The sequence below is a fragment of the Macrobrachium rosenbergii genome, chromosome 16 (genome assembly GCF_040412425.1).
Source record: "Macrobrachium rosenbergii isolate ZJJX-2024 chromosome 16, ASM4041242v1, whole genome shotgun sequence".
In the NCBI taxonomy this organism is placed as follows: Eukaryota; Metazoa; Arthropoda; class Malacostraca; order Decapoda; family Palaemonidae; genus Macrobrachium; species Macrobrachium rosenbergii.
Window position 1 is genome coordinate 44,348,296 of NC_089756.1, and position 25,156 is coordinate 44,373,451.

Genomic DNA, 25,156 nt, shown 5'->3' on the forward strand with positions numbered 1-25,156 from the left:
TGAGGTAGAACTTGACACCCATGAAGGATGATAATCATCTTGGAACAAGGGGAGATGATAGGTAAAGTCAAGATTTATGTTTTTAGGATGACCCTGTATTTATATGATTATTTATCTTGGGCCATGGGAATGTTCCTTGAAGGCCAGAGATCAATAATTGTGTTGTAGAGTAGCCCCTGAACATACTTCATCTCCTGAGACAAACATTGCCAACAGTGCCTGAATGGCGAAGGGCTGAATGTTATACACCTGTGAACTTATTTTGATTTTGAATTTGTGAAGTGTTAATAAATGTAGAGAGTTTTGAAAGCAGTTTTCAGAAATGTAGGGTCACAGGCACATAAGCCTTATTATAAGTTGGTCAGATAGATTAGTTTGGGAATCTTTTGAGTTTTTAATGGTACAGTATATAAATTTAAGCACAGAGCTGTAATCACATTGCTGCAAGGTAAAAAAGCAGTGCAGTGGCATTACCTACACTGCAGTTAATAATTTTTTTGTTACTTTCAGTATTTTATATATTTCCCTTGTACAGTATTGTGACATGTACAGGTGCATTTTACATGAATTCACTTATTGCAATATGCGATTTTTGGAAGATTTTGTCAGGACCTTAAAATGCATGAATTTTTCCCTGCCCCATTAACCTCACCTGGGACATGGTATTTTATCCTCATGATACAGCATATACCAAATTTTTATCCTTTTTCTTTACTATTTATAATGGAATAGGTAATTGGCACAAATATACCCAACATTACATTGCAAAATGATTTTAATGGATATTTTTCCTGCCAATCAGCGCCTACTGGTAGAACTGAGTTCTTTGGCAGCTTGGTATTGCTCCAATGAAAGTTGAATGCTTTTTTTTTTTTTTTTTCATTTAGAAGAGTACCTCATTCATAAGGACAGGAAAAGCATAGACACTTGGAAACAAATTTTAGCGTCTTGTCAATACCAAATCTCATTTTTACAAGAACATGTAAGAGAATTTTGTATCTAGGTCTTATTGTGGGATTTTGGCCGGGCTTACTTTCATTTATTCAGGTCAGTTTTGTAGTAAATTACTATGAATTGTTCTTCTCTTTAATGTTTTTCTTGTTTTTTAACCCTCAGTACTTCTTGACTTTTAAGGATTTGTTGAAGGCTGAGTTTGTGTATTAAACATAGTTTGTTGTTTAAGGATCTTTATAAAAACAATGAGGATCTTCATAACTGTACTTGTATCCAGTTATGTCTAGCTAATGTGTAAGTGGGAACCCAGAATACTAGCCTTTAATTTTTTTATGAATCATGAAAATTATACTTAATATCATAACCAATTCTTTAATTTTGTCTTTGTCATTGATGGTAACCTCTTGTATTGAGTTAATATTATACCTTACACATATGCAGAAATACAGTTCCTCCTACTGGAGCTTACTTTTTATTCTGCATACACTTGTGGATATGTTAAATTGCAGCATCTTTTGATTTGGTATAGTATAGTATAATACAGGGATAATTGATATCTTATACTTTATTCAAAGAATCTGTCTTCTCATTGTAAGTGATTAATTAGATGTTAATCATGATGAGCACAGCAGAAGTCTTTTTGGTGTTGTTAGACTCTATTTAATTTGATGTACTTTTCAGTTTAGCATATAAATGTTCATGATATTATTTTACTATTTCTATATTGTTACATTTGTTACACATTTCAGTACTTAGTGTATATCAGTACAACTATACAGTATAATTTTGTTTGTTGCTGTGTAGATTGAAAAATCATTTACTGTAATATGTCAGCTTATTCATTGTCATAGGTGTTTGAAGAGTGTGTTGAGTAAGGTGTCTGCTATCAGTTTTGCGTGTTCATAATAAACCCATGAATCATAAGAGGCCTCATTCAATGCAGGAACATGAAAAGAATGCTCCCATCTTTCTTTACCATTCTGCATCATCTCACATTCCATTGTGTGACTCTAGCATCAACAGTTTATCTTGTTGCTCTCTTAGAACTTTTTTTATTTGATATTTCTTCCATTTCTCCTTATGTCTATTTCCTTTATAGTAGGTCTTTGTGTGTGTGTGTGTGTGGTTGTGTATGTGTATACAGTATATATATATATAGTGGTATCAACACTCCTCTGTCTGTTTCCCTTTATAAGATTTAATTGCGGATATACTAACTTCAAAGTTGATTTATGTGAAGTTATTTCTTCTTATCTAGACAGCATGAAGGCTGTTATCTTGTTTGAGAGCTTTTAGCACAGTTTTTTTTATTTGTTTTCATTAGACTATACTTTGGATTTGCTGATTGGTGATAAGTTTTTTAGTTTTGGTTTTGAAAGTTCTATAGTATATCCAATATGGGAGTGACTTCTTGTTTTAAATCTCCCTCTATTGGTGTAGCACTTGATAACGAGGGTTGTTGGTGGTGGGAAAGCCTGCGAGATGTTGTTTGCTAATTGCGCTCTTATTTTTTTTATTGTACCCCAGCATACACATCAAGTGCTACTATGTAAGGTGTGGAGATCTTTTATATCTTCCCTAGACAGAGACCCCTCACTTAAGTTGATCTTGCTGGTGTTCTCTGCTGAAAGCTTCTTTTGTTTTGTTGTGGTGGCAGGAAACTTTTCCAGGTACTGTATTCATGTGATCTGGAGTGAAAGCCCCACAGCTCAAAGTGTTTTTTTAAATTGCTGTAATGTAATGCTAAAATAAAATGGATAATTTGAGTGAGTGGGAGATCTGCCCTAGTGACTGTGTTTTAATGCATTCATGAAACATAGGTTTGTTAGTTATTCAAAAATTTTGTCAGCCTTTTTTTACAGAGGTAAAATGCTTTCAATAGATAAATCAAGCATTACTGTACTTTCCAGAACTTTATTTAAAGTGCACATTCTTTTTATATGTTGAAGAGCATCATCGTCATTCATGTTTTTACATCTTGATATCTGTTTGTGCAGTTAGATGCGTAATGAGGTCTAGCCATTCTCTTATTTCACATTCCCTTTATGCCTGAGTTTCACCTTGTTCACATCTTTGTCTGTTTCCTCTTACCATAATCATCTGTACCTTCCCAAAGCATTTTGATGTTATTATATCTACCAGTGCTACTTAATAGTGCCTCTCCTTTTTCTAGTCTTGTGCTTAAATAATCAATTTTTCCCCAGCCTCTGGATGCTGCCTCTCTTAGATTCTAACCATGAATCCCAGCAGTTTGTTGTTTAACCTTTCAAAATCTAATTTCATTAGTGCCAGTGCCTTTGCTGTATAGTGTATATACAAGTATTATAGATGCATCAAGAATTTTTGCTCTCTTTAATAATGGCATCTTTTATTCACCCCAGTAGTTCAGTGATCACTTTTCACTTTGTTTAGGTTATTTGTACTCGTTTCTTACTACCCTCTCAACTCTGGCTTTACAGTCCACAATGTCACCAAGTTAACAAAAATTTTCTATCTCCGAGGTTTGCCTCTCCACTATACATAATCCTCCTTCTCCATCTTTCACTTTAGCTCCTCTGCATGCCAATCCTTAAAGATCCCTAACTACTTTCAAATTGCAGTCTTGAGGTTTTATTGTGAGATTTGTTACATTCTGTTCATAATTCAATATTATATTCATCCCTGTTCTGTGCACAGTATCCACATGGCTGCATCCCAGACTGAACTCTTCTTGCATCCTATCACCTCAGCCTTTGTGTTTGACACAAACTCATTACTTTACAATAGCCTGGTTCTGCAGTTTGCAGCTCTCTGGAGACCGTATAGAATTCAGAAGAACACTTCCACCTTTTCAGGTAGGCCATCTAAGCTTCACTACCCTTCTCTCATAGAAAATGACCTCTTGCTGTGTGGCTGCCTTACGCTTGACTTTTCTTATTCTTCTTCGTTTTTAACGTGCATTTTTTTTCCCATTATTATATGGGGTAAGCACGATGCCTTCTTTTGAAGGACTTGGATTTGGCGGTGGGGTAGGCCGTAGCCTCGATCGGCTGCCCTGCCTGACATCGCTTAGACCCTGGTAGCGAATGTGTACATGTTACCAAATCCCCAGCTCCCTTTCTCCCAGCAGTGAGGAGAACTGGGCGGGTAGGTTGACAGTTCGAGACGTGTGAGGTGTCTGTTATGTTTTAGAAAGTGTTGGAGTGGCTTTGTTTATGTGTGTATTAGTCTGTAACACCCATTTGCTTTCAGCAAACCTATCTGTTGATTACATACGTAATCCCGGGGTGTCTACACGGATAGCAAAGTGTCCACCTCTCTGACCGGTCGACTTGACTTTTCTTATTATGTAGCATAATTTAATTTTTGCTCATTTCCATAAAGTTTCTGTAATATTCCTTACTAATTCCCATAAAGTTTCTGTAATATTCCTTACTAATTCTTTGGTTGATGATATTTTCATCATGAAAGCATATTCCTAATTTTTTGGCATTGGTGAACCATCTTATTTCAACCGAGACCAGTGTGAGACTAAGATATCGTGGTCTGAAAGTGTGCTGTTTGTCTCTTTTGAACAAGTCTGTTCACTGTTTGTATTTTATGAGTGTGATGTTAGCATTTAGGTAGTTTTCTTTATGCAGTTTCACTTTGTTATATATAAACTGAATTTGCAAGTGCTTTTGATTTAGAGAAGTGTTGTTATAGTTGTCGCTCATGGTAGCAATGTTTTTATGGTGATAGGCTTAGCTTTTCACTTGTTTAGGTATAGCTTAGCCTAATGATAAGGAGTTATGAATTTTCTCATATTGTATATGATTTGGCATTACTTTGTATTATAATAATTTTTAAATGTTTAGGTCAATCAGTATGAGTTTTTAGTGTCAGTATGAGACTCCAGCTGGAAGGCAATTTTTTTAGCATCGTTGGACCTGAAATATCCTTATTTTTAGGCTCCCATTCACAGTTCCTTTGAGGATATTCCTGTAGTTTTCTTGACAGGGTAGAATTGCCTATACAGTGCAGTGTTTTGGGCCAGTTATACGCCCATTAGTATTCACAATGGTACTAGCTCCAGTGGTGATTCAGGACCAGAGTAGTGGCATCAGGTTGTTGAGATGTTACCTTGGTGACTGGCTGACCAAGGCAATGTCAGCAGCAAGCAGAATTTCACTTTCACCAAGGGGGCCTTATCAACTTTCATTAATATTTAGAATTGATGGTCTGCTGGAAGTATATTTTGTGCCAACAAAACAAACGGTTGATTTATGTATCGAGAAAGATACAGTTTCACAGAAGACATTGTCCAGTTTAGGGTAGAATCCATGGGCTGCAGGAATAACCACGTCTCATCACCACCAGCAAAGCTGTGGCGGAAGTTTCTGGCCCATCAACCTCTGTGGAGAAGTTACATTCACAAAGCCTGTGCAGGTTGAGATTCATATAGCTGCAGTGAATAGAAGTTGGTAGAGTACTAATGGTTATTACGTAGGAGGTCTGTGCAGACCTTGAGTAGTGGCAGGACCAATAAAATTTGTCCATAGTGTTCCTCTGTTTCCTCCTCCTCCTCCAGACCTATTGCTATTCATAGATGCATATAAGGATGGCTGGGCTCTCCATATGTAGGACTTTATTGCTTTGGGCCACTGGTCCATGGAAGCAGGAGGAGACCATATAAACCTACTAATTAGGGCTTCAGGTGGTGTTTTTGAAAAGTAATGGACCTGGTGTTGGACAGCTCTATGATGTTTGCCTACCCAAAGAATGAAGGTGGAACCAAATCTTCATCAGTGTACCAGTCAGCTATCCATATCCTCTTGTGGGTTGAGGAAAGAACATCTTGCTGATACTCATATTTGCTCTAAGGGAAAACCAGTGTGGTGGCAAATACCCTGAACAGGACATATTCAAAAAGTTTTTGAAAATGTGGGGCATTCCAGTGGTAGGCTTTTTCACCATTCATTTTAACAGAAAGGTTCCACACTACAGCTCCATGTTACCAGACCAGCTAGCTTGGTCAAATCATCACACTAAATAGCTTATTATTGGCCTCAACAAGCCTGGTTTCTGGAGATTTGGGCAATGCTAGTAAACCACCCAAGGAAGTTGCCAGAGTGTCTGAAACTATCCCATCAACCTCATTTTCAAAGGTAGCACAAAAACCTATCAGTCCTCAACTTGTGTGCCTGGAGGTTATTAAGTGTGGGTCTCATGTAGAAGATATTTTTGATAGAAGCTGCTAGGGTCTTTAACACTCCTGCAAAGAAATCCACTTTAGTTCTCACCATTTGAAGCAGAATGTCTTCTGTGATCTGTGTAATAGAACAGCCTGTTCTTCTGCCCTATACCACTATTCTGCAGGTAGAGGACTTTTTTTATATGCATCAGGCTAGGAAGGGCTGTCAATGGTCAAAGGATGGTCAGCTTAATGTAAGTTGTTTGGGATAAGGTGAATTACCTTAAACTTATTGACTTAGAGAATGTCCCAAAACTTTTGAAAGGATATTATTAGTTAAGAGAATGTGGCAGGGTTTTGAGGGGGAATTATTAGTTAGGACTCTTCACTCACCTTCGTGGGACCTTCCGTGGTCCTGAAACTTATAGACTCAAGATATCAGCCAATGAAGGAAGCTATTCTTAGGGAATTCATATTGAGAACAGTATTTTATTAGCACCAGTTAAATTACATGTTTTCTTAAGTGCTTTCTCACATAAAAAATGTTGTAGCATAGGTTTGAATGACCTTATTTTGTAGCCAAGACACAGCCATCCTCCTCTTCAGCCTTCACCCCAGTTTGTCAGTTCATCTTTCTGTGCAAGTAGAGAATGAGGAGGACCTGCTTCTCTGCCCAGTGCAAGCTTTAAGGACTTAGCTTGAAAGGATCAATTATTTTAGAATGGGGGTGTTGAGGATATTCTTATCCAAAGGTGTAGTGAAATCAAAGGTATCAAAGGACACTGTATCCTGCTTAAGATAGGTTGTATTAAGAGCTCATACATGCACATCAGAGTTGGAAGCTTCCAACCTTAAGACCAGGAGGTCTGGGTGATAGCAATTTTACCTACATTTGAAAGAAATATGCTCATTCTAGTTGGAGGGGAGAAATACAAACCACAATATTACTAGCAAGGAAGCTGTGCAACTCATGACCCCTTGTTAGTTCTAAACTTATTGAATCACCCTTTCTTATTGTCAGAAATGGGCCTCCAATCCTCCTGGCATGGTACTGTCTTGCAGAACACTTAGAGGCTATACTCTCCTAAATGTACCCAGTCTGCTGCAAAGTAATGGATATGTGTTAAAATTTAAAGAATAATGATTTTTTATGCAACACTCATACTTTTTTTAAACTGACCTCTTTCCTAACCCCACATCTTTCATGAAGAACATTGTGACACACAGATTGGTTTTTTTATGAGAGAGGAGTATGTATTCGAGTCTGGATGGCTTACCTGACCATGTGAAAGTCATTACCCTACGGTAAAGTAATGGGCTTATACAAAAAAACTTTCATAAAAAATTTCATTTTGATTACTTTGATTTTTCAGTCTTCTCTTCTGTCCTTTCTTCCATGTTTTGAACACTTCTGAGATCACCTTCTCTGATTCAGTCATCAACCTAAGGTTATTTGCCTACTTGAGTTCCGAGGGACACCCCTTCCTGTATTCTGTAGCTTTCTCTATCACTATGATAACCTGTAAAAAGATGAGTACTGAACTGTGATGGACCTCAACCTTTCTCAAATTCTACAGACATATTTGCCCTTGTCTTCACTCTAGATCTTGTGATACGATATAATTACTTAACACTACTCACTGAACAAGTTTTTCTGGTACCTTTGTCTTTGTAATGCCCATCTAATTGCTGGCCTTCCTAAGATCTACAAGTTATAACTTTGTATTTGCAAAATACTTGTCAAGCCATTACATCATCAGAAAGATTGCCACTGAGGCTGATTTTATAAGGCTAAAACCAAATTGAGAGTTTTTAACTTTTAAGAATCATTCTCAGCCTTCCTTCCAGGACCTTCTCTTATACCTTCATTGTGCTTCAGCAGTTTTACTCATCTGATTTCATCTTCGTAGTATATTGTCTTTTTCTTTTGTATAGTACTGATATATTCTTTTTCATATTTTATTAGTCCAGTCTCCTTTATATGTGATCAAGTTGACTTCTCAGTGGATGGATCTGCAGCTACATTAAAAGTGCATGTTTCCTGATGGTTCCAGAGTCTTATAATTTTTTTTAGGGCTCTCCTAACTTGTTCAATATGTGACACTGATATGAGATTTGATTGAAGCGTAAGTTGTATATCATTGAGTATTCAACGTTTTGTACCACTTTTATATGATGTTTCATATGAAGAATGCCTTATTGATATTGTATTTTCAGCTCATCGAACATGCCTCTTGAATGGTTATTTGGTCGGCGCATGACGCCGGAGGAGATGCTGAGGAAGAATCAGCGGGCGTTAAACAAAGCGATGCGAGATCTTGACAGAGAAAGATCAAAAATGGAACAACAGGAAAAGAAGATTATTGCTGATATCAAGAAAATGGCAAAAATGGGACAAATGGTAAATTTTGTATATTCAACAGTATATGAGCCCTTAATGTTTTTTAATTGAAAAATTACCCGGCTGTATTTCATTTTAATTAAATGTGTTCATCTCTTCTTCCAAGAAAAAAGATAAAAACAAAGATAATTTTAAGATATTTCCATCAGTTTTAAGAGAAGAAAGTAACTGTAATTTATGAATATCTTTCTATATGGCTAGGAAAAGTTAATAATTTTTTCATAGTAAATTAAATGGAGAGCCGTTGAATTGTAGTCGTGATAGTGGTTTAAAGCATGAAAGAAAGGCTGCATGAGTATGTTAAAAGTGCTGGGGTACTCTCCCAATCTCACTGATAGTAATCATAACAGGAGAAATATCCTGGAATTGATTTCAGCTGCTCAATGAGTGAAATCTCCAAGTCACTATAGCATTTTGTTGCTAACGATTAGTGAGTGCTTCTTCATTTGGATGATGCACTAATGAGAGCCAGGCTGGGTTCTTGTCCATGCTTACTAGTACCACTCCTACTACTCCAGCTCCTACTTCTGCTGTCATTGTTGCTTTGTGTATGTTTTTTTTTTTTTTTTTTTTTTTTTTTTTTTTTTGGACTGTTACTGAACAGTTCCAGCAGTACAGTAAAAGTCCTCAGTTACCATAACACAAACATGCACGCCTGTAATTACCTAGTATTCAAGCTTTAATGACTGAACCAGCTTGCACTTATGGCACTCTTTGATAAAAAAAAATTGCGTTAGGTATTTCGTTCAAACAAAATTCAGTAGTAAAGAGTTCTTAGATTTTTTAAGTGGGTTGAATATTGTGTTTTACATCTGTTTGTTAAAGACATTCCAGATGGCACATATACTGTCTTTAAAGGAATTTGTTACTTTGCTTGCAGGATGCAGTTAAAGTGATGGCAAAAGACTTGGTTCGAACTAGGCGTTATGCCAAGAAGTTCATGATGATGCGCACCCAGATTCAAGCAGTATCTTTGAAAATTACAACATTGAAGAGTCAGAATGCCATGGCTCAAGCCATGAAAGGGGTTACCAAAGCCATGATGAATATGAACAAGTAAGTCCTCTTTACATGACTATTTATTTTAAGAATTAAATTTCCAGATGAATAATGCATTGAGTATTATATTCTTTGGAAAGGGCAGTTTTAGGTGTCTTCTGTTAAATATGTTATGCCCTAAGTTTCAATGTACTTTCATATTCCATTTGGGATTAATGCTTACAGTGTGCTTTAAGCAGGACAGTATAGGTAAAAGTAAATGATCTTCAAAGCATCCCCTTGGCATATAGCTGCATTATTTCACACCTTAATTTTTAATCCATCCCCTTTAGTCTGTTGTTACTTAGTTGTCAAACTTGTTACTTACCATGCTTGAATTGTAACCACTGTGAGGGTCCTTTAGTGGTCTTGTTAAGTTAGTGCATAATATGTATTGTTCCCCACAAGACGTATTCAACAGTTCTGTTTAACATCAGTCATTTAGTGTTTTTAATCAATTGATATCTGGCAACTCTTGAAAGGAGGTAGAGCTTAAATGAAGATCATGTATGATTAAAAAAAAAGAATGTATTGTATAACTTTTCCAACCAATAATGCATACAAAGCATTAACGTTAGTGATAATTAAATGAAGCGTTGCACAATATCTTCACTCACCTGCAGTGTCAATTGTATCAGATGTATTTAGCCTGTCAATTACCTGAGCAGTTAATCCTTATATTCCTTGAAAACTCCATCATACTTCAGTTTCTCTAATAGAAGGATATTTGGTCTTTCAGTTGAAATGTAAAGAAATGCAAAGTTGCAAATGACAAGAAAATAAACATAAAGTAGAAGTGTGACACAAAGTTGATTTAGGAAGAGAAATCATCCAAAGGAAAATAAGAATTAGCACAAGGCAGTGAACAAAATTTTAAAAAGAAACAAATATTTTTAATTAAAGTTTAAGATGTTAATAGGGAGAGAGGGAATTATGGATGTAATTTATTATTATCATTAAATTTTTCTGTTGTGTTGTCCCTTGTGGTGTTAGATATGAAATGAGTTTTATCCACTTTTCTGTGTGATATCCTTTTTGCCTGATGTCCCACCTTGCCTAGATAATCATCTGTGCTCTTTTTCTGCCCACAAAGAAATAGCACTCATATTATGCCATGTGAAAAATGTAAAAACAAATATTTTCAAATAGAGGATGTAATATCTGGAGAGGGTAGAAGGGCCCTTTGAAAAATTAGAAGTGAGAAACTGCAGAGAAAAAGTTTACGATCGATAAATGTCACTTTGGGTGGGCATACCAGTGAGGTCAACAAGAGAGGTAGTCTTTGTAATAAGGCAACGACAGGAAAAGTGCCTTGTGAGGCTTAAGAGATTATATCACATAATGTAGAGCTTGAGAAGTTATTTAACAGTATATTAAAATAGGCAATTAGATATACATTAAAGGGAATGCTGAAGTCTCTTGGAGCTAATGGTGTTACTGTACAGTAACACAAGATTTACAGTGAAGACAATGGTAGGTGTCTCAGAACTTGAGATAGAGCCTTCAAGCATTACCCTGTAACTTTTGATGCTTAGCATAGTGTTATAAGAAGCTACAAGGCAGTACAGAAAAGAGGCCGTTTGGAGCTGGTATATGCAGCTAATATATTGTAAATAGCAGAGTTAGAGGAAGAGAATGCAGACATGTTTGAAAGATGGAGTGAAATGCAGAGAAGAGCTTTAGAATACATAAATAAAGCAAACGTTTTGATAACAGGAAGAGAGTGCTTAGAAACAAAAGTACAGCCAGGAAAGTGACCTTGTGGATGCTCTAGGAAAGATGCAGGGGTGAATTCAGAATCATAAAATATACTCTGTATTACAGATTTTTGTTTCCCAAAATGTATGAGTAAAGTGGGTAAGAAATTAGGTGGAACACCATGTGATGGAAGGGCAGGCCTTAAAATAGGTAGTCACCTAAGGGGTGGGAGCAGTCAACTCTGGAGCAGTATGGAGAATGCAGTAAAATTGAAGAGTAGCAACAGCTTGAAATGGAATGAGATTGCTGGACTATTATCCCGTTTGTAAACAGAGTAAAAAATATTGCAGCATGTACCGTATTTGATGGCTTATAAGACGCATGTCTGCATAGGACGCACCCCAATTTCAGCAGGACATTGAGGGAAAAAAAATAAAGTTCCCTGGTAAGTAAAAACTGTAGTATTAGGTTATCATATGCATATTGTTTCTTACCAACAGAATCAACAAAAACAGTAATAAAGAAGTTATTTAACATATTTATATTTATCAACATATGTATTATACAATCAGCCATTTACTACGATCGAATGTTTCATCTGCTGCTGAAAGCTACCTCATAGGTTTACCAATAGATTGCAACACATTCATTTGTAAACATTGTTTCTTACCGCAGAATCAACAAAAACATTAATAAAGATGTTACCTGCGGTAATATATGTTATATATATCCATTATATATAAAAGTATGCAATCAAGGGGTAAAATCCAATAAATAAAAATGTTTCCTATGTAACGGCTCGAGTCTCTTGAGCAACTGAACAAAGCCATGTTATTATTCTTAAAAGAGAATGCTAGCACGAGTTACAAAGTATCAACTCAACGAAGCCTTGTTATTATGCCTAAAGAGAATGGTAGCAGGAATTGTCAATCACCAATTGATCAAGCCATGTTGTTATGCGTAAAGATAATGTTAGCAGGAATTGCCAACTACCAACTGAACGAAAGCCTTGTTATCTGTAAAGCTCTCGAGATAATCACCAATAGGTGGCAGCACACACGCACTGTAAGTCTGTAAATGTGGAATGCGCCAATCCGCTGTAGACGACGATAATGATATTAACACATTTTAATGAAAATATCGATAATAACAACATAGATATTGATTATAATACTAGCAGTAGTAATTGTGGTGATGGTAAGTGTGATAATGATAAATAATTATAATAAACTTTGTTGTTTTTTAATAGGTTATTAGGATAACACCGATTGTTAGGCTAGGCTACAACATCTACGTGACGTTTCATGTATAATTTCGGCCAAAATTTTAAATTTTGAGCCTACATTATGTACATAGGATGCAGGGGATTTTTAGGCCATTTTTTTGTTAAAAAGTGCGTCTTATACGTCAAAACACGGTACTTAAGCCTGTACTATTGTACACAGCACAGACATTAAGGACAGACCAAGAAGATGTGGAAAACTTTGAATAGGTATTACTATGGTATGTCTAAGTTCTTGGTCAGAGTATGGTGGAAGGATCATATCATGAATGAGGAAGTGAGGAGAGATGTAGTGTCCTCAGCTGGAAAATAGACCGAGGTCGTTTGGACATGTGATGAAAAAGAATGAGGAACAGTTGGTCAGAAAGTAAGATATACAGAAGTACAGTAGTAATATGGGTTAAGGGATTGATGAAGACCTAAACCAGATAGACATTTGGGCAAAGAGTGTGCAAGACAGAAGTGAGTGAAGAAATTTCATTTCTCATCCAACCTAGCAAATAGATAATGGGACACGAAACATTAAACATAATGGTGATGATGATGAATATTTTGTAATGTAACCAATTCATTTTGATTTCATGTAAATTTTAAGGTAAACACTGTTCTCATAGAAAGAAAATAGTATTAACATTTAAGACATAAGGTTTTGAGTCAAAATTACTTTGTTTACATACAAGACTGAGAATTTATTTTTACTTCAGGCAGCTGAAACTTCCTCAAATACAGCAGATAATGCAAGAGTTTGAAAAACAGACTGAGATCATGGACATGAAGGAAGAAATGATGAATGATGTTATTGATGATGCTATGGGTGATGAGGATGATGAAGAAGAAAGGTAAGCCATATTTATTTTGTCGATTTGTAGGAGGGCACAAGTTTTTTTCTTAAGTTTGATATTGTTAGGCTTAAGTGCTGTCAGTGCACCTCGTGGTGCACTGTAAGCATTACTTAAGTTTCTGTGCAGCATTCGTTCTGCCTCTAGCTGCCACCTCTTTCATTCCTTTTACTGTACCTCCTTACATATTCTCTTCCATCTTACTCTCCACCCTCTCCTAATAATTGATTTATAGTGCAACTGTGAGGTTATCCTCCTGTTACAGCTTTCAAACAATTTTACTGTCAATTTCCCCTTTCAGTGCTGAATGATAGCCTAAATTGTATATTTTATTCTTTTTATTCCATTAAAAAACTCTCCAAAGGGAGCCATTGAGAGATGTGTTTAATTGTCATCAGGCATGCCATTCCAGTGCCCCCAAGAAAACTTCCTCCAAACAGAGAGTGATCCTTGACCTATCTAGTTTGAACAAATGCATTGTTTTTCCCATAAGTTTTGGATGACTACAATAGCGCAAGTACATTTGCTCATTCTGCATGGGACTTGGATGGTCTCTGTTGATCTGCAAGATGCACACTGGTAAGTCCCTATCGCCATTCTGTACTGCCCCTTCCTAGAGTTTCAGATAGGGAAAGAAAGTACAGATTGAAGGTCGTGTCCTTTGAGTTGAATATTTCCTTAAGAATCTTTATGAAATTAGCAGTAACAGTTTTCCAAGAACTCAGAAAAGAACCCAACTGGTGGCCTACCTTGACAGTTGGCTAATCTTGGGGGGCTATCAAAGAAGAGTTCTTACGAAACCTAAGGGTGTTAGTCAACAGTCTTTAGTCAAAAGATTTCCTGATAAACTTGAACAAGTCCTGCTGTACATCCAGCAGGCTTTTTTTATGGCTTGAACTTTGTCAGGATACTATTTGTGTTTGGCAGTCTCTTCCCAACAGTACTCAAACAAGAATAAGGAAGGACCTTAAAGGTTCCTTACACAGTCCAGTTTTTCCTGACGACAGATGGAAAGAATCCTGTGCCTATTACAGTTTGCGTCTGTGGTATATCCAATCCTCAGGCTGCAACTAAAAGATGTAAACATAGTTTGACTCTTGTATGTCAGAAAGGGGCTTCATGATTACCTTCATCTGCGTTACTTAAGGTTCTTTGCAGCATTCCTTCTGCCCCTGGCTGCAACCTCTTTTATTCCTTTTACTGTACTTCCTTTCATATTCTCTTCCATCTTACTTTCCACCCTCTCCTAACAGTTGATTTATAGTGCAACTGTGAGGTTATCCTCCTGTTACACCTTTCAAACAATTTTACTATCAATTTCCCTTTCAGTGCTGAATGACCTCACAGGTCCCAGCACTTGGCTTTTGGCCTAAATTGTATATTTTATTCTTTCTGTTCCATTAAAAAAACTCTCCAAAGGGAGCCATAGAGAGATGTACACATTGTTTTTCCCATAAGTTTTGGATGACTACAACAGCCCAAGTACATTTGCTTATTCTGCACGGGACTTGGACTATCTCTGTCGATCTGCAAGATGCACACTGGTAAGTCCCTATCACCATTCCCTACTGCTCCCTTCCTAGAGTTTCAGGTAGGGAAGGAAATGTACAGATTGAAGGTCATGTCCTTTGAGTTGAATATTTCCTTAAGAATCTTTATGAAATTAGCAGTAACAGTTTTCCAAGAACTCAGAAAAGAACTCAGCTGGTGGCTTACCTTGACAGTTGGCTAATCTTGAGGGGGGCTATCAAAGAAGAGTTCTTACAAAACCTAAGGGTGGTAATCAACAATCTTCAGTCAAAAGGTTTCCTGGTAAACTTGAACAAGTCCTGCTGTACATCCAGCAGGCTTTTTATATGGCTTGAACTTTGCCAGGATACTATTTGTGTTTGGCAGTCTCTTCCCAGCAGTACTCAGACAAGGATAAGGAAGGACCTTAAAGGTTCCTAACAGTCAAGTTTTTCCTGATGACAGATGGAAGGAGTCCTGTGCCTGTTACTGTTTGTGTCGGTGGTAGACCCAATCCTCAGGCTGCAACTGAAAGATGTAAACATAGTGTTACTCTTGTATGTCAGAAAAGTGCTTCGTGATTGCCTTCATCTGCAAAGTTCAATAGTTGGGAAGATATTCTGTCCATGGACCTGTAAGGGATCTCTGACAAAACAGGTTGAACTGATTCCACTGTCCATGCCATTAATAGTACACATGGATCCCTCCTTGGCAGGTTGGGAGGCCATTTGTAGGGTTACCAGGTAGCGGGAAGATGGTTATTTGTTCTGAATTTCCAGGAGTTGATGGGTCCTCCAAAGAGGACTTACATTTTGTTGGTTCTAGACAATATGACAGCAGTGACTTGTATCAGAAGGTTGGGCCTCTCACTTAGCCCCTCTCAATACAGTTATGATGTCCAATCTATGGATGGCTCAGGCAAGGAAATGGTGCTTGTCAGCTGTTCATCTCACAGGGTTTCTCAGTGTAATAGCAGACTCCCTTCCGAGTTGTACGACATTTTCAGTAGAGTCGATGTTGAACAAACCCTCTTTTCAAATAATTGCCAACATGCTTCCACATCAGGAAGTGGACCTATATGCCACGTGCGAGAACCATCAACTTCCAGTGTATGTATCTCTGAACCTGGACAATCAGTCAGTAGCAAGAGACTCAATCCTACAAGACTGGAATGAATGGAGGATGATCTACCTCTCTCCTGCTTTGTTTCAAATTTCAGAGGTTATGAACGAACTGCTAACCTTCAACAGAACCACTTACCTAGTGGCCCTAAAGTGGCAGAACAGTCAATGGTTCCCTTTGCTTCAACAATGGGCGAGAAAATTAATTCCCTGAATGCCCACTGTTCTGTCCCAAACAGTAGTAGGGAAAGTCATCTACACATCCTCTTTTCTAAGCCGCAACCCTCTTGTGTAGATTTATAAAACCTAGTCTGCCATGAAGATTATTCACCTAACACTGCTAGGTACCTGCTGTAAAACTGTGGACTTCATCTATCTGACAATAGCAGTCCATATGAAAAGTATCCTTAGGTTACCTCCACACTGAAAGCCCAGTTAAAATCTCTGTTAAAACAGTTCTATATTTTCTGATATATCTCTTAAGGACAAGTGTCTTTATTACAACAATTAGAGCATACAAGGCAGCATTGTCGGGACCCTTGTTTTAAGGTTTTGGAATTGATTCTCCGGTCTTTTGCACTGCAAGGCTTCCAATTATCTGGTCCCTGAATAAGGTTCTTAGACTCCTGTCATCCCCTTGGTTCATTGGGCCTGTTGCAACTACAACTCATATGCTCCTTAATGCGGTCTTGACTGTCTTGGCATCAGGATTTTGGATTAGCGAGCTGAGCTCTCTTAGACTGGGACAATGTTTCGTTACTCACACACCTAGCTGTCATTTACTGTTGTCTCTTGGCCTGTCATTCCTGGCCAAGAATGAGGACCCTTTAAAAAGGAAATCTCCTATTCTGATAAGGAAACTCAGTATTAGAGACGAGACATTATGCCCTGTTCAAGCACTCAAAGTTTACCTAGATGTCACAGCAAATGGCTCAGATGGTTTGCTTTTCCTGCACCCTAGCAAGAACAAACCACTCCCTCTACATGGGGTGAGAATTATTGTAGTGTGTCTAATCAAAAAGGCAGACCCTCACTCCTTTCTTAAGCCGCATGGCATCCAGAGAAGGTCATTACATCATTGGCTTTCTTCAGAAATGTTTCTTTACATCATTGGCTTTCTTCAGAAATGTTTCTTTCAAAGAAGTCTCCTTATGTATGGGGTGGTCATCAAAGGCAGTATTCCTGAAAAGCCATGAGATCAAGCAAATTTGACCAAACTGTGTGTCAGTAGGTGGTTTGGCAAGTCCTGGCCCCATAGTTGCCATAGTGGAAAGCCATAGTGGTGGTCATGCTGAGATATTTCTGGGGAGGCTTAATAATTTTGTAGCCAAACCTGACTTAATTAGGTAAGTCACTTTAGAACGTCAAGGGAAGTAGAGTACATATATAGGTTTATGTTTTTTTTCCAATTCTTTATTGTCACACTCTAATGGGTATCTGGAGTAAAGAAAGTGGGTAATAACTTATCTGATTTTACCTCTGACCTTAGTTTCATTTGGGTTATTGGGATTTATTTATCAGAAGCTAGGCCATTTTTTCTCCTGTCATTTTCTTATGTAAGCTCCTTTGAAGATGAACAGTGGCTATGCTAGAAAAAAACAGGTTTTGATGCAAGAAAAACTTATTTTTGGGAGCTGCTGTGAGTCCTCAAACCCACCCACTTTCCATGATGAAAAGTCATGGGAATCTGTGGTAGATAATTTGGCATGCACAGATGTGGCGAGTAATGGGGCAAATGGGTGACCTGTACACTGTTGCCACATCTATGTGAGAAGGATGAAGAAAAAACCGAGGCAGTTGCGAGGGGCAGAGCTGTCTTGCCTTGAGACCTTGATGCTCTCTCACAGTGTCAATGTTAATTCTTGTCATGTACTTGTAAGAGGATGATAATATTTGAAACATTAATACACTGTTGGGTTCCATGCCAGATCACCAGATTGAATACTACACTGTATAGTTATTGTTACTGTATCTCTGATTTTTTTTATTCTTTCCAAAACCCATCATTTTTAATAAATATTAGATTAATGGGTCAAAGAATCTGATGGAAACAAATTAAAACAGATTAAACCCACTGAATGTTTGTGATACTTTTCATTAAATGTAAAGGAAATAAGTTTATCAAATTTTTTCTCTTCACACTCATTTGACATGGCTATTTGTTTAATAAATTAACATAATCCATTTTCTGAATTTGGAGAGATTAGGTCAGCAATAACAGTTTTACAGATTTTATGTGGTTGCTTGTTATGCAATGAGTAGTTAAGTCAAGTCTCAAAAACCAGTTCCTCACAGGCATAGTTTGTTAACATTTTCAATATGTCCAATCATTAAATATTGTCAATTGTAGTGCTTTAGATGAAGTATATACTAATGTAATTTTTAGGAACAAGCTCTGCAGGCTAGCTATATGAGATTTAAAAGTTTTAACTTTGTGGTCTGGTTAAACTAAATACTAAATACATACAGTAACATTTCAAGAAGCCTCGGTTATGAGACAGAATTAATGAGGTATTAGCATGTGAATATTTTTATGCAAAACTATAGTAATGGGCTATTTCCATTTATAAAGCAGTAAGAATAAACAAGAAAAAACAAGTGAGTGCATTTCATTTGCCGTAAATTGCTGTATGTTTTTGCAAAATATTTTGAAGAAAGGCAACCATAGCCTATCAGCTTGGTCCATAAGAATCCATAAGAATTGCGAATTGGAGAAAGAGAGAGAACTGGGGCAACTATTTCACAAATCTGATTAGAGCTGGAGTAATGTTTATCAGATTTATATCTTGGAATCAGTTAAACAAACATTACAGCCAGCATAAAAAATGTAAGTTTAATGCAAAATAAAACTAAATTTAGGTCATTTTCCATTCTTGGCAAATGAACCCTCTTCTCCTTTTGATATATGGTTATATCTTACAGTAGTTAACTGCTGCTACTAGCTTATGAAACATGTTTTTTATTGAGATGTTGTAAAACAACTTCATCGTAATTCTAGTCATAAAATAGTTAAAGATATATTTGCTAATTCCTCTTCCAATTTGCAATTCTTATGGACTAAGCTGAATATGCTGTTGCTGCCTCTCTTCAAAATAGAATCATCCAGAAATTGTTAAGCAAATAAATGTAACTGATTTGTTTTCTGTTCTTCATGTTTACTGCAGTATACATGCTAATGATTTTAAATAAAAACCCAGAGCTTGCATTGCAGATGAAGATTGGGGGTTAGAACAACTATCACTTCATTACTTAAGATATCTACACTGCTTACCTAGTCACTTGTATGTTAACTGATTTCAGGATATTAATTTGATAAAAATCACATAAATACTGAATAGATCTGGCTATGAAGGCTTATATCATAGCCTAGGCTAGATTAGCCTATGAACTTTCACACTGACATTCACTTATTCCAGGTAAATGACTTTTCCAGATGAATATTTTATGTTTATTTTTATTTCTTTACAAATATTTGCAAGTGTAGGGCAGGCAAATGAAATTTTAATGTTAGGGTAGGGTTTGGGGTAGACTAACATTGATTAAAGGATTTCATACTTCTAATTTGTCTCCTTCTTTTGACCACTATTGCCAGGTGAGTGTGGACATGAGACATATGACTCTAGTAATTAAAATAAATCAGGAAAGGCTTTCTAGTTTAGTGGTAAGGAATTGGTTGATGTAGCAGGCACGTATAAAATTCATTACACTGACAGAATAAATAGGAAATCATTTCCATTTATGTTATAAGCAGTAAAGAAGAGGAGTTTTGAGCAAGAGGAAGAAAATTTAGTATGGTAGTGAATCTAGACCAGAAGTAAAACTAATTTCATAAAAATGCATATACTATTGATTTGCTGAGATCAAAGGAAAGTTGGATATCTGTAGAGAGTACTTTTACATTATTTCATTGAAATGAAGTTTACAGCTGTAAGATATTGGTCGTTTTGCTTTGTCGTGCTAGTTGTTGAGATTTTTTTTTATTTACGAAAGCTTGAGTGAAAAATTAATTTTATGAATATGTAGGGGAGTACTTGATAGTGTCCAAGGTTATAAAATTGCATCCATTCTAGCTGACATATTGTTTGCACTGTTAACTTCATGCAAAATTAATCAAGACTGAGAATTGTTTTAGAGTAAAAGAGAAAGATTTCTGAAAACGGAAGCCTTTGGTATGTGAGGGAGACAAACCCAATGAATTTTCATTGTCAGTGTAAAAAACAATAAAAATGGAGACAGTTATTTAATAAAATTTATGAAAGAATACATAAGATTACAAGGTGACAGTTTGGCTAATAATACCTGTTCTCTGGCCCTTCTCATTGCTTTGAAAACTTCTTGAATGGTAGTCAGATTTGTCAGTGCCAGTCTATTGCAGTTATTACAATATGGCAGAAGTGGAATTTACCATGAAATCACTGTACAGAATTCACATGGGTGATTGGAATGATAATAGTGAGATTTGAAGTGTTGTGAAGAAGAATTCATGAGCAAAAATTAAATATCTTAATGGTTGCTGAAGTAAGTATCACAAGGGAGATAGAAAGGGCTTAAGAGTCACTCTTCGTGGAACCCAGCTGAACTTGTATGCTTCAGAGAAGAATGGTAACCTTAGTAATTAGAACAAGGCAGTTGATACAGTAGTAACTAGGTCAAACAATTGTTGGACTTAATTCATCATCTCTCTCATTCACTGTAACCTGTTATTTCAGTGATGCAATTGTATCGCAAGTCCTAGATGAACTGGGTCTACAGATGACAGAAGGGTTAAGCGATTTACCTTCAACTGGAGGTACTCTTGGTGCTACCACCGCCAGCAAGGCGCCAGTAGCAGTTGCTGATGCTGCTGATGATGACATCCAGGCCAGACTTAATAATCTCAGGAGAGAGTGAATAGGTCACGTAAACATAATTCACATTAGAAAAGAAGCATGCCTATTGTGCAATTACATATGATACTTGTAATAGGAAGGTACATCACTGTCTCACTAAAGTTTGTTTTCATAAGCTGTGTGATGATTATTCCACCTGAATAATAAATCTGTATGTTAAAGCTTTCTTGTACTTATGCTTTGCTAGCTTCCACAAAATACATTAAATAGTTTTGTATTTTTTATAAATTATTGTCTCTCGTTGTAGTGGCATATTTAGTTGGTAATGTAGAAGTTTAACAGGGATGAACTTTTATCTTGTGTCTGTAAGTGAGATACAGTTGATTAATAAAATTGTATATTGCATATGGCCTGGTTTATCCCTGATGACAGATTTTTAATTTTCCATTGTTATGACTTCAATCCAGAGTACTATTGCTTATATAATTATTCTTGTATTCAACAGTAATTGTGTGATTGTTCATAAGGATATAGGCAAAAGTTTGCCATAATTCCATTCAATATATAAAAATGTATGTATATGCATAAGTCCAGATTTCAGAGCAATGCTTATTTTGAAGCTATTACAAGTCATCTAGATACTGTGTTTGCATACTTTACTGTGTATGTTAGTATATGTACACAGTGTGTTTTTTATAGAATTATCCTTTTGTACAAACAGTTATACATTTTACTTGCCTTTGCATACTTTGAAAAATGATGGTGCTGCTGTTTGCTGGCTATTCAAATTTCATTCAACTCAACAATTTGGACTTTATTACTACCCCATAGCTGTTTTATCAGTGAAGTCCTTTTTTTTAGGGATTGTCATGGGGATAGAGTGCCAATAACTCTTGCAGGCTGTATTGATTATTAATCATTGATATAGACAGCTATGGAACTTGTGCAGAGTTAGAAAAGTTTATTCTATAAGCAGCAAATTTCCCTTACCAACTAGCTGGATAAATGAAATACTGTCCATAAGCAAAGCCCTGTATGCGTGATCAGTTTTCTGTGAATGGATCGAAGTTGCTATATTTATGAATGATGCTTACTTTACTTGCTTATTGTATCGGTTAGAGGTTTATTACTAGATACAGATGGAAGAAATGGATCCTTAGCTAAAACTATCATTGTGAAACTGGCCCTGGAGATCAACTTTAGTGAAAATATGTTGTGGTCATTATAGTCATGACTGTTTACTATTCAATCTCACAGGCCTGTAGCTTAATCTGACTGTAATGTTGAAGTAATAAAAAATTAAAGGTGATATTTTGAGAGAAAAATAAGTAATCATTAACATCTAATATCCTTCACCTTCATTTATTGATACATTGTGAGTAAGCAGTGTTGCTCATTACATGTAGTGTATTAAGTATTGTATTAAGAATGACAAGAATTACCAATAAATTTCTTTAGATATTTGAGGGTGTCGCTGCAAGAAATTATATGAAGGACCTTAAATCTCCAGTGATGAAATGTTGCTAAAACCATTTTCATGATTAATCATGATACTAAACTACATGACTGACATGAAATTGAATATTATTATTTGGTTTTCATTTATTTTTGGAAGATTTTTTTTATTTTTTTAGAAATGTTCAGTATAACTACATTGTATGCTAAATATTCAGAAGCCTGTGACCGGTGTCTTAAACTTAAGGTATAGTTCATGAAAACCATGAAACATGCAAATGATTAAAAATTTTTATAAAAAATACACTGGATTTTTATAAATATTTGCTTCCTTCTAAATAGATAATGCATAAGACGGTTAAAGTCATTCAAATGAAAATGGTTCCCTTAACCTACAGCACTGTTTATATCTTTTTGTTTTTGGTATCATATTTAAGAGGACAATATGAGTCTTTGTTAAGGTCACAATAGCTGCTGTTATATTTAATTTAGGTCGTACTATGGCAACTTTCTCACTTGAAGTAACTGTCTGGACCCTTGGAAAACCGTATGTGGCTCTTAGACGTATGGTAATGTCACTCAAGTCTGATAAAAATATGATAACTGTCATATTGTGGTTAAGAAGTCAAAAATAATTACAGTTACTCACTTCAATGCCAGCAATATTGACTCAATCCAGCTACCTGAAAATGTATTCCAAGCTGACTGAGTCAGTTTTAATGAATTGGATCCACTATATTTTGTTTCCATTGTACTGTAGTTACAGAAAGTAGTTTGCTATTGATTAAGCTGAGGTAACCTGACAATGAAAAATATGCTTATGGCTAGTAAGTGGAAATGTCCATGTCTCATTGATAAAATAATTTTATAGACGGTTGGTATGTCAGTTTGAATTGAATTTTGTAATAAGTAGATAGCTTTGTTATTTGAATATTTGGCTGCAGTGCCTGAAGAACTTTATTTCGTGTTTTCTGTAATATGGATGTAATAGTAGGTTGTAATTTTTACATGAGAGTTTGTTGTTAAAAGGCTGTAGATTATATAAGGTATATTCATGAATAAAAAATTGTGTATAGAAGACAGTATTTCATTTTAGTGCGTACTAAGAATTTATGGACTCAGTGAATTTTCATGTGCTATAAGTAAGTTTTTGTAGAATCTTAGTTATATATAAAAATAGTTTTCAGTTGATGGAATGATGTTGAGTGTACAGTTCATCAACTATGTAAGAAGTTCAGATACATACATACATATTTAATTGTACAGTATTTACAAACCTCGTATGTTCCAGGACAAACCCAATAAGTAATATTAGCTTTATTTGCAGTGCCAAGTTCCTAAATGTACCTTCTAATATCTTGAAAACAGAATAAGCAAAACAGCAAAAAACCTTGTAGGGAGCAATTGTTTTCCTCATAGTTTTGCTTGTGTCCATTTTGTGTATGTAGCATGAGAATTCTCTCCAGTCTGTTTCAGCATTGTGGGTAATCTACCTTGTTTTCACTGATATTGATCCATTTTCATTACTCAGTTTCATGATATTGTCTAATCAATTCTTTTCAAATTTTTTTTTTTTTTTTACTTTTCACCTAAAGAGGATTAATGATCACCAGTTGCAGATTATGTTCTGGTGTCGTGCTGTAAGTATATTATTCTATTAATAAGATTATTATATTGAATTTTGCCTTCTTTCCTTGCATTAATGCAGGAGTCAGTCAGTCATTTTTAATCTGCTAGTATGATGTAAAAACCAACGTTAGTAATTTTAGCTTGGTTGCTGAAATGATTTTATTAGTAATCAATGGTACTTGAAGACTGTCTTTTTCATTATTTTTTCCATGTTTGTAAATATTCTTCTTTACTAAATTGTGATGTATTGTTCAACCTCTTCCCTTTGCTTTGGATTTGTGAAAGTTCAATATAGAGTATAGCTGCATGAAGTTGTAATATAAATTTTCATATATATAAGTGCCCATATGTTATGCTACTACAGAAATAGTGGTCGGCAGATAGCACATATAGGTTATGTCACAGAGAAAAGTAATTGCATTTGTATTTATTTTGCTTCATTTATTATTTCAGTTTTTTTTTTATTATATTAATTTATGTTGATATCTGGATATTGATTACGCTGTTATGCTGCCATTTGAAAATGGTGCCTTAAGGCTTTCTTACTTATCAGTAGTACAGGCGGTCCCTGGTTATCAGCAGGGTTCCGTTTCTGCGGGTGTGTTGATAACCGAGAATCGCCACTAACCGAAAATTGGCGATTTCGGTGCTTTTTTGGCGATTTTCGTGGGTTATCGACATTGAAAAGCGCCGATTTTCGGTTATTGGCGCCTCTGTTAGGTATATATTGGCGCCAATAAGTGGAAATCGGCAATATTCGGGCCCGAAAATTGCCGATTTTCGTCGCTAGACAAACCCCATAAAACCGGATCGCTGTTAACCGAGCCTGCCATTAACCGGGGGCTGCCTGTATATGTTTTCTATCTCCATATACAGTATTATTAATTTTTGTAACCATTGACCTCTCGTTAATTCGTATGAAATACGTGGGTTAGTACAGTATTCTCCAGCACCTAAGGTGCACTTGTGTGTGAGATGCACTGCAATTTTGGAGAGCATATTTCTTAAAAAGAAAAAACAGAAATGCTGTAGCTCTCTTTTTCCTGGATCCCCACTATGTGTTACTTCAAGGCTTCTTACCTACAGTTACTCAGTTATTTTTTTAAAGAAGAAACAGTAGGGGTAATCCATGAACTACCTTTTGAATTGGGGATATTTGATCCATCTTCTCTTTCACATCCAATTACTGTCCTGCTTGCTGTATGGGTGGCAACTGCTATACACCTGTTCTTGTGTATTTGGGTCGTAT

At 36.1% G+C, this 25,156-nt stretch overlaps 1 protein-coding gene across 3 annotated transcripts in view; it reads left to right on the forward strand.

Annotated features, from left to right (window-relative positions):
* The window catches only part of Vps2 (vacuolar protein sorting 2), a 33,793-nt gene extending 10,437 nt beyond the window's left edge, over positions 1–23,356 (forward strand). For all 3 annotated transcript variants that reach the window (XM_067119019.1, XM_067119020.1, XM_067119018.1), the window contains 4 exons: positions 8,324–8,507; positions 9,388–9,563; positions 13,230–13,364; positions 20,704–23,356. In XM_067119019.1, the coding sequence (XP_066975120.1) occupies positions 8,334–8,507; positions 9,388–9,563; positions 13,230–13,364; positions 20,704–20,884 (666 nt within the window). In that variant the 5' untranslated portion in view covers positions 8,324–8,333 and the 3' untranslated portion in view covers positions 20,885–23,356. The remainder of the gene's footprint in view (positions 1–8,323; positions 8,508–9,387; positions 9,564–13,229; positions 13,365–20,703) is intronic.
* The last annotated feature ends 1,800 nt before the right edge of the window (positions 23,357–25,156 follow it).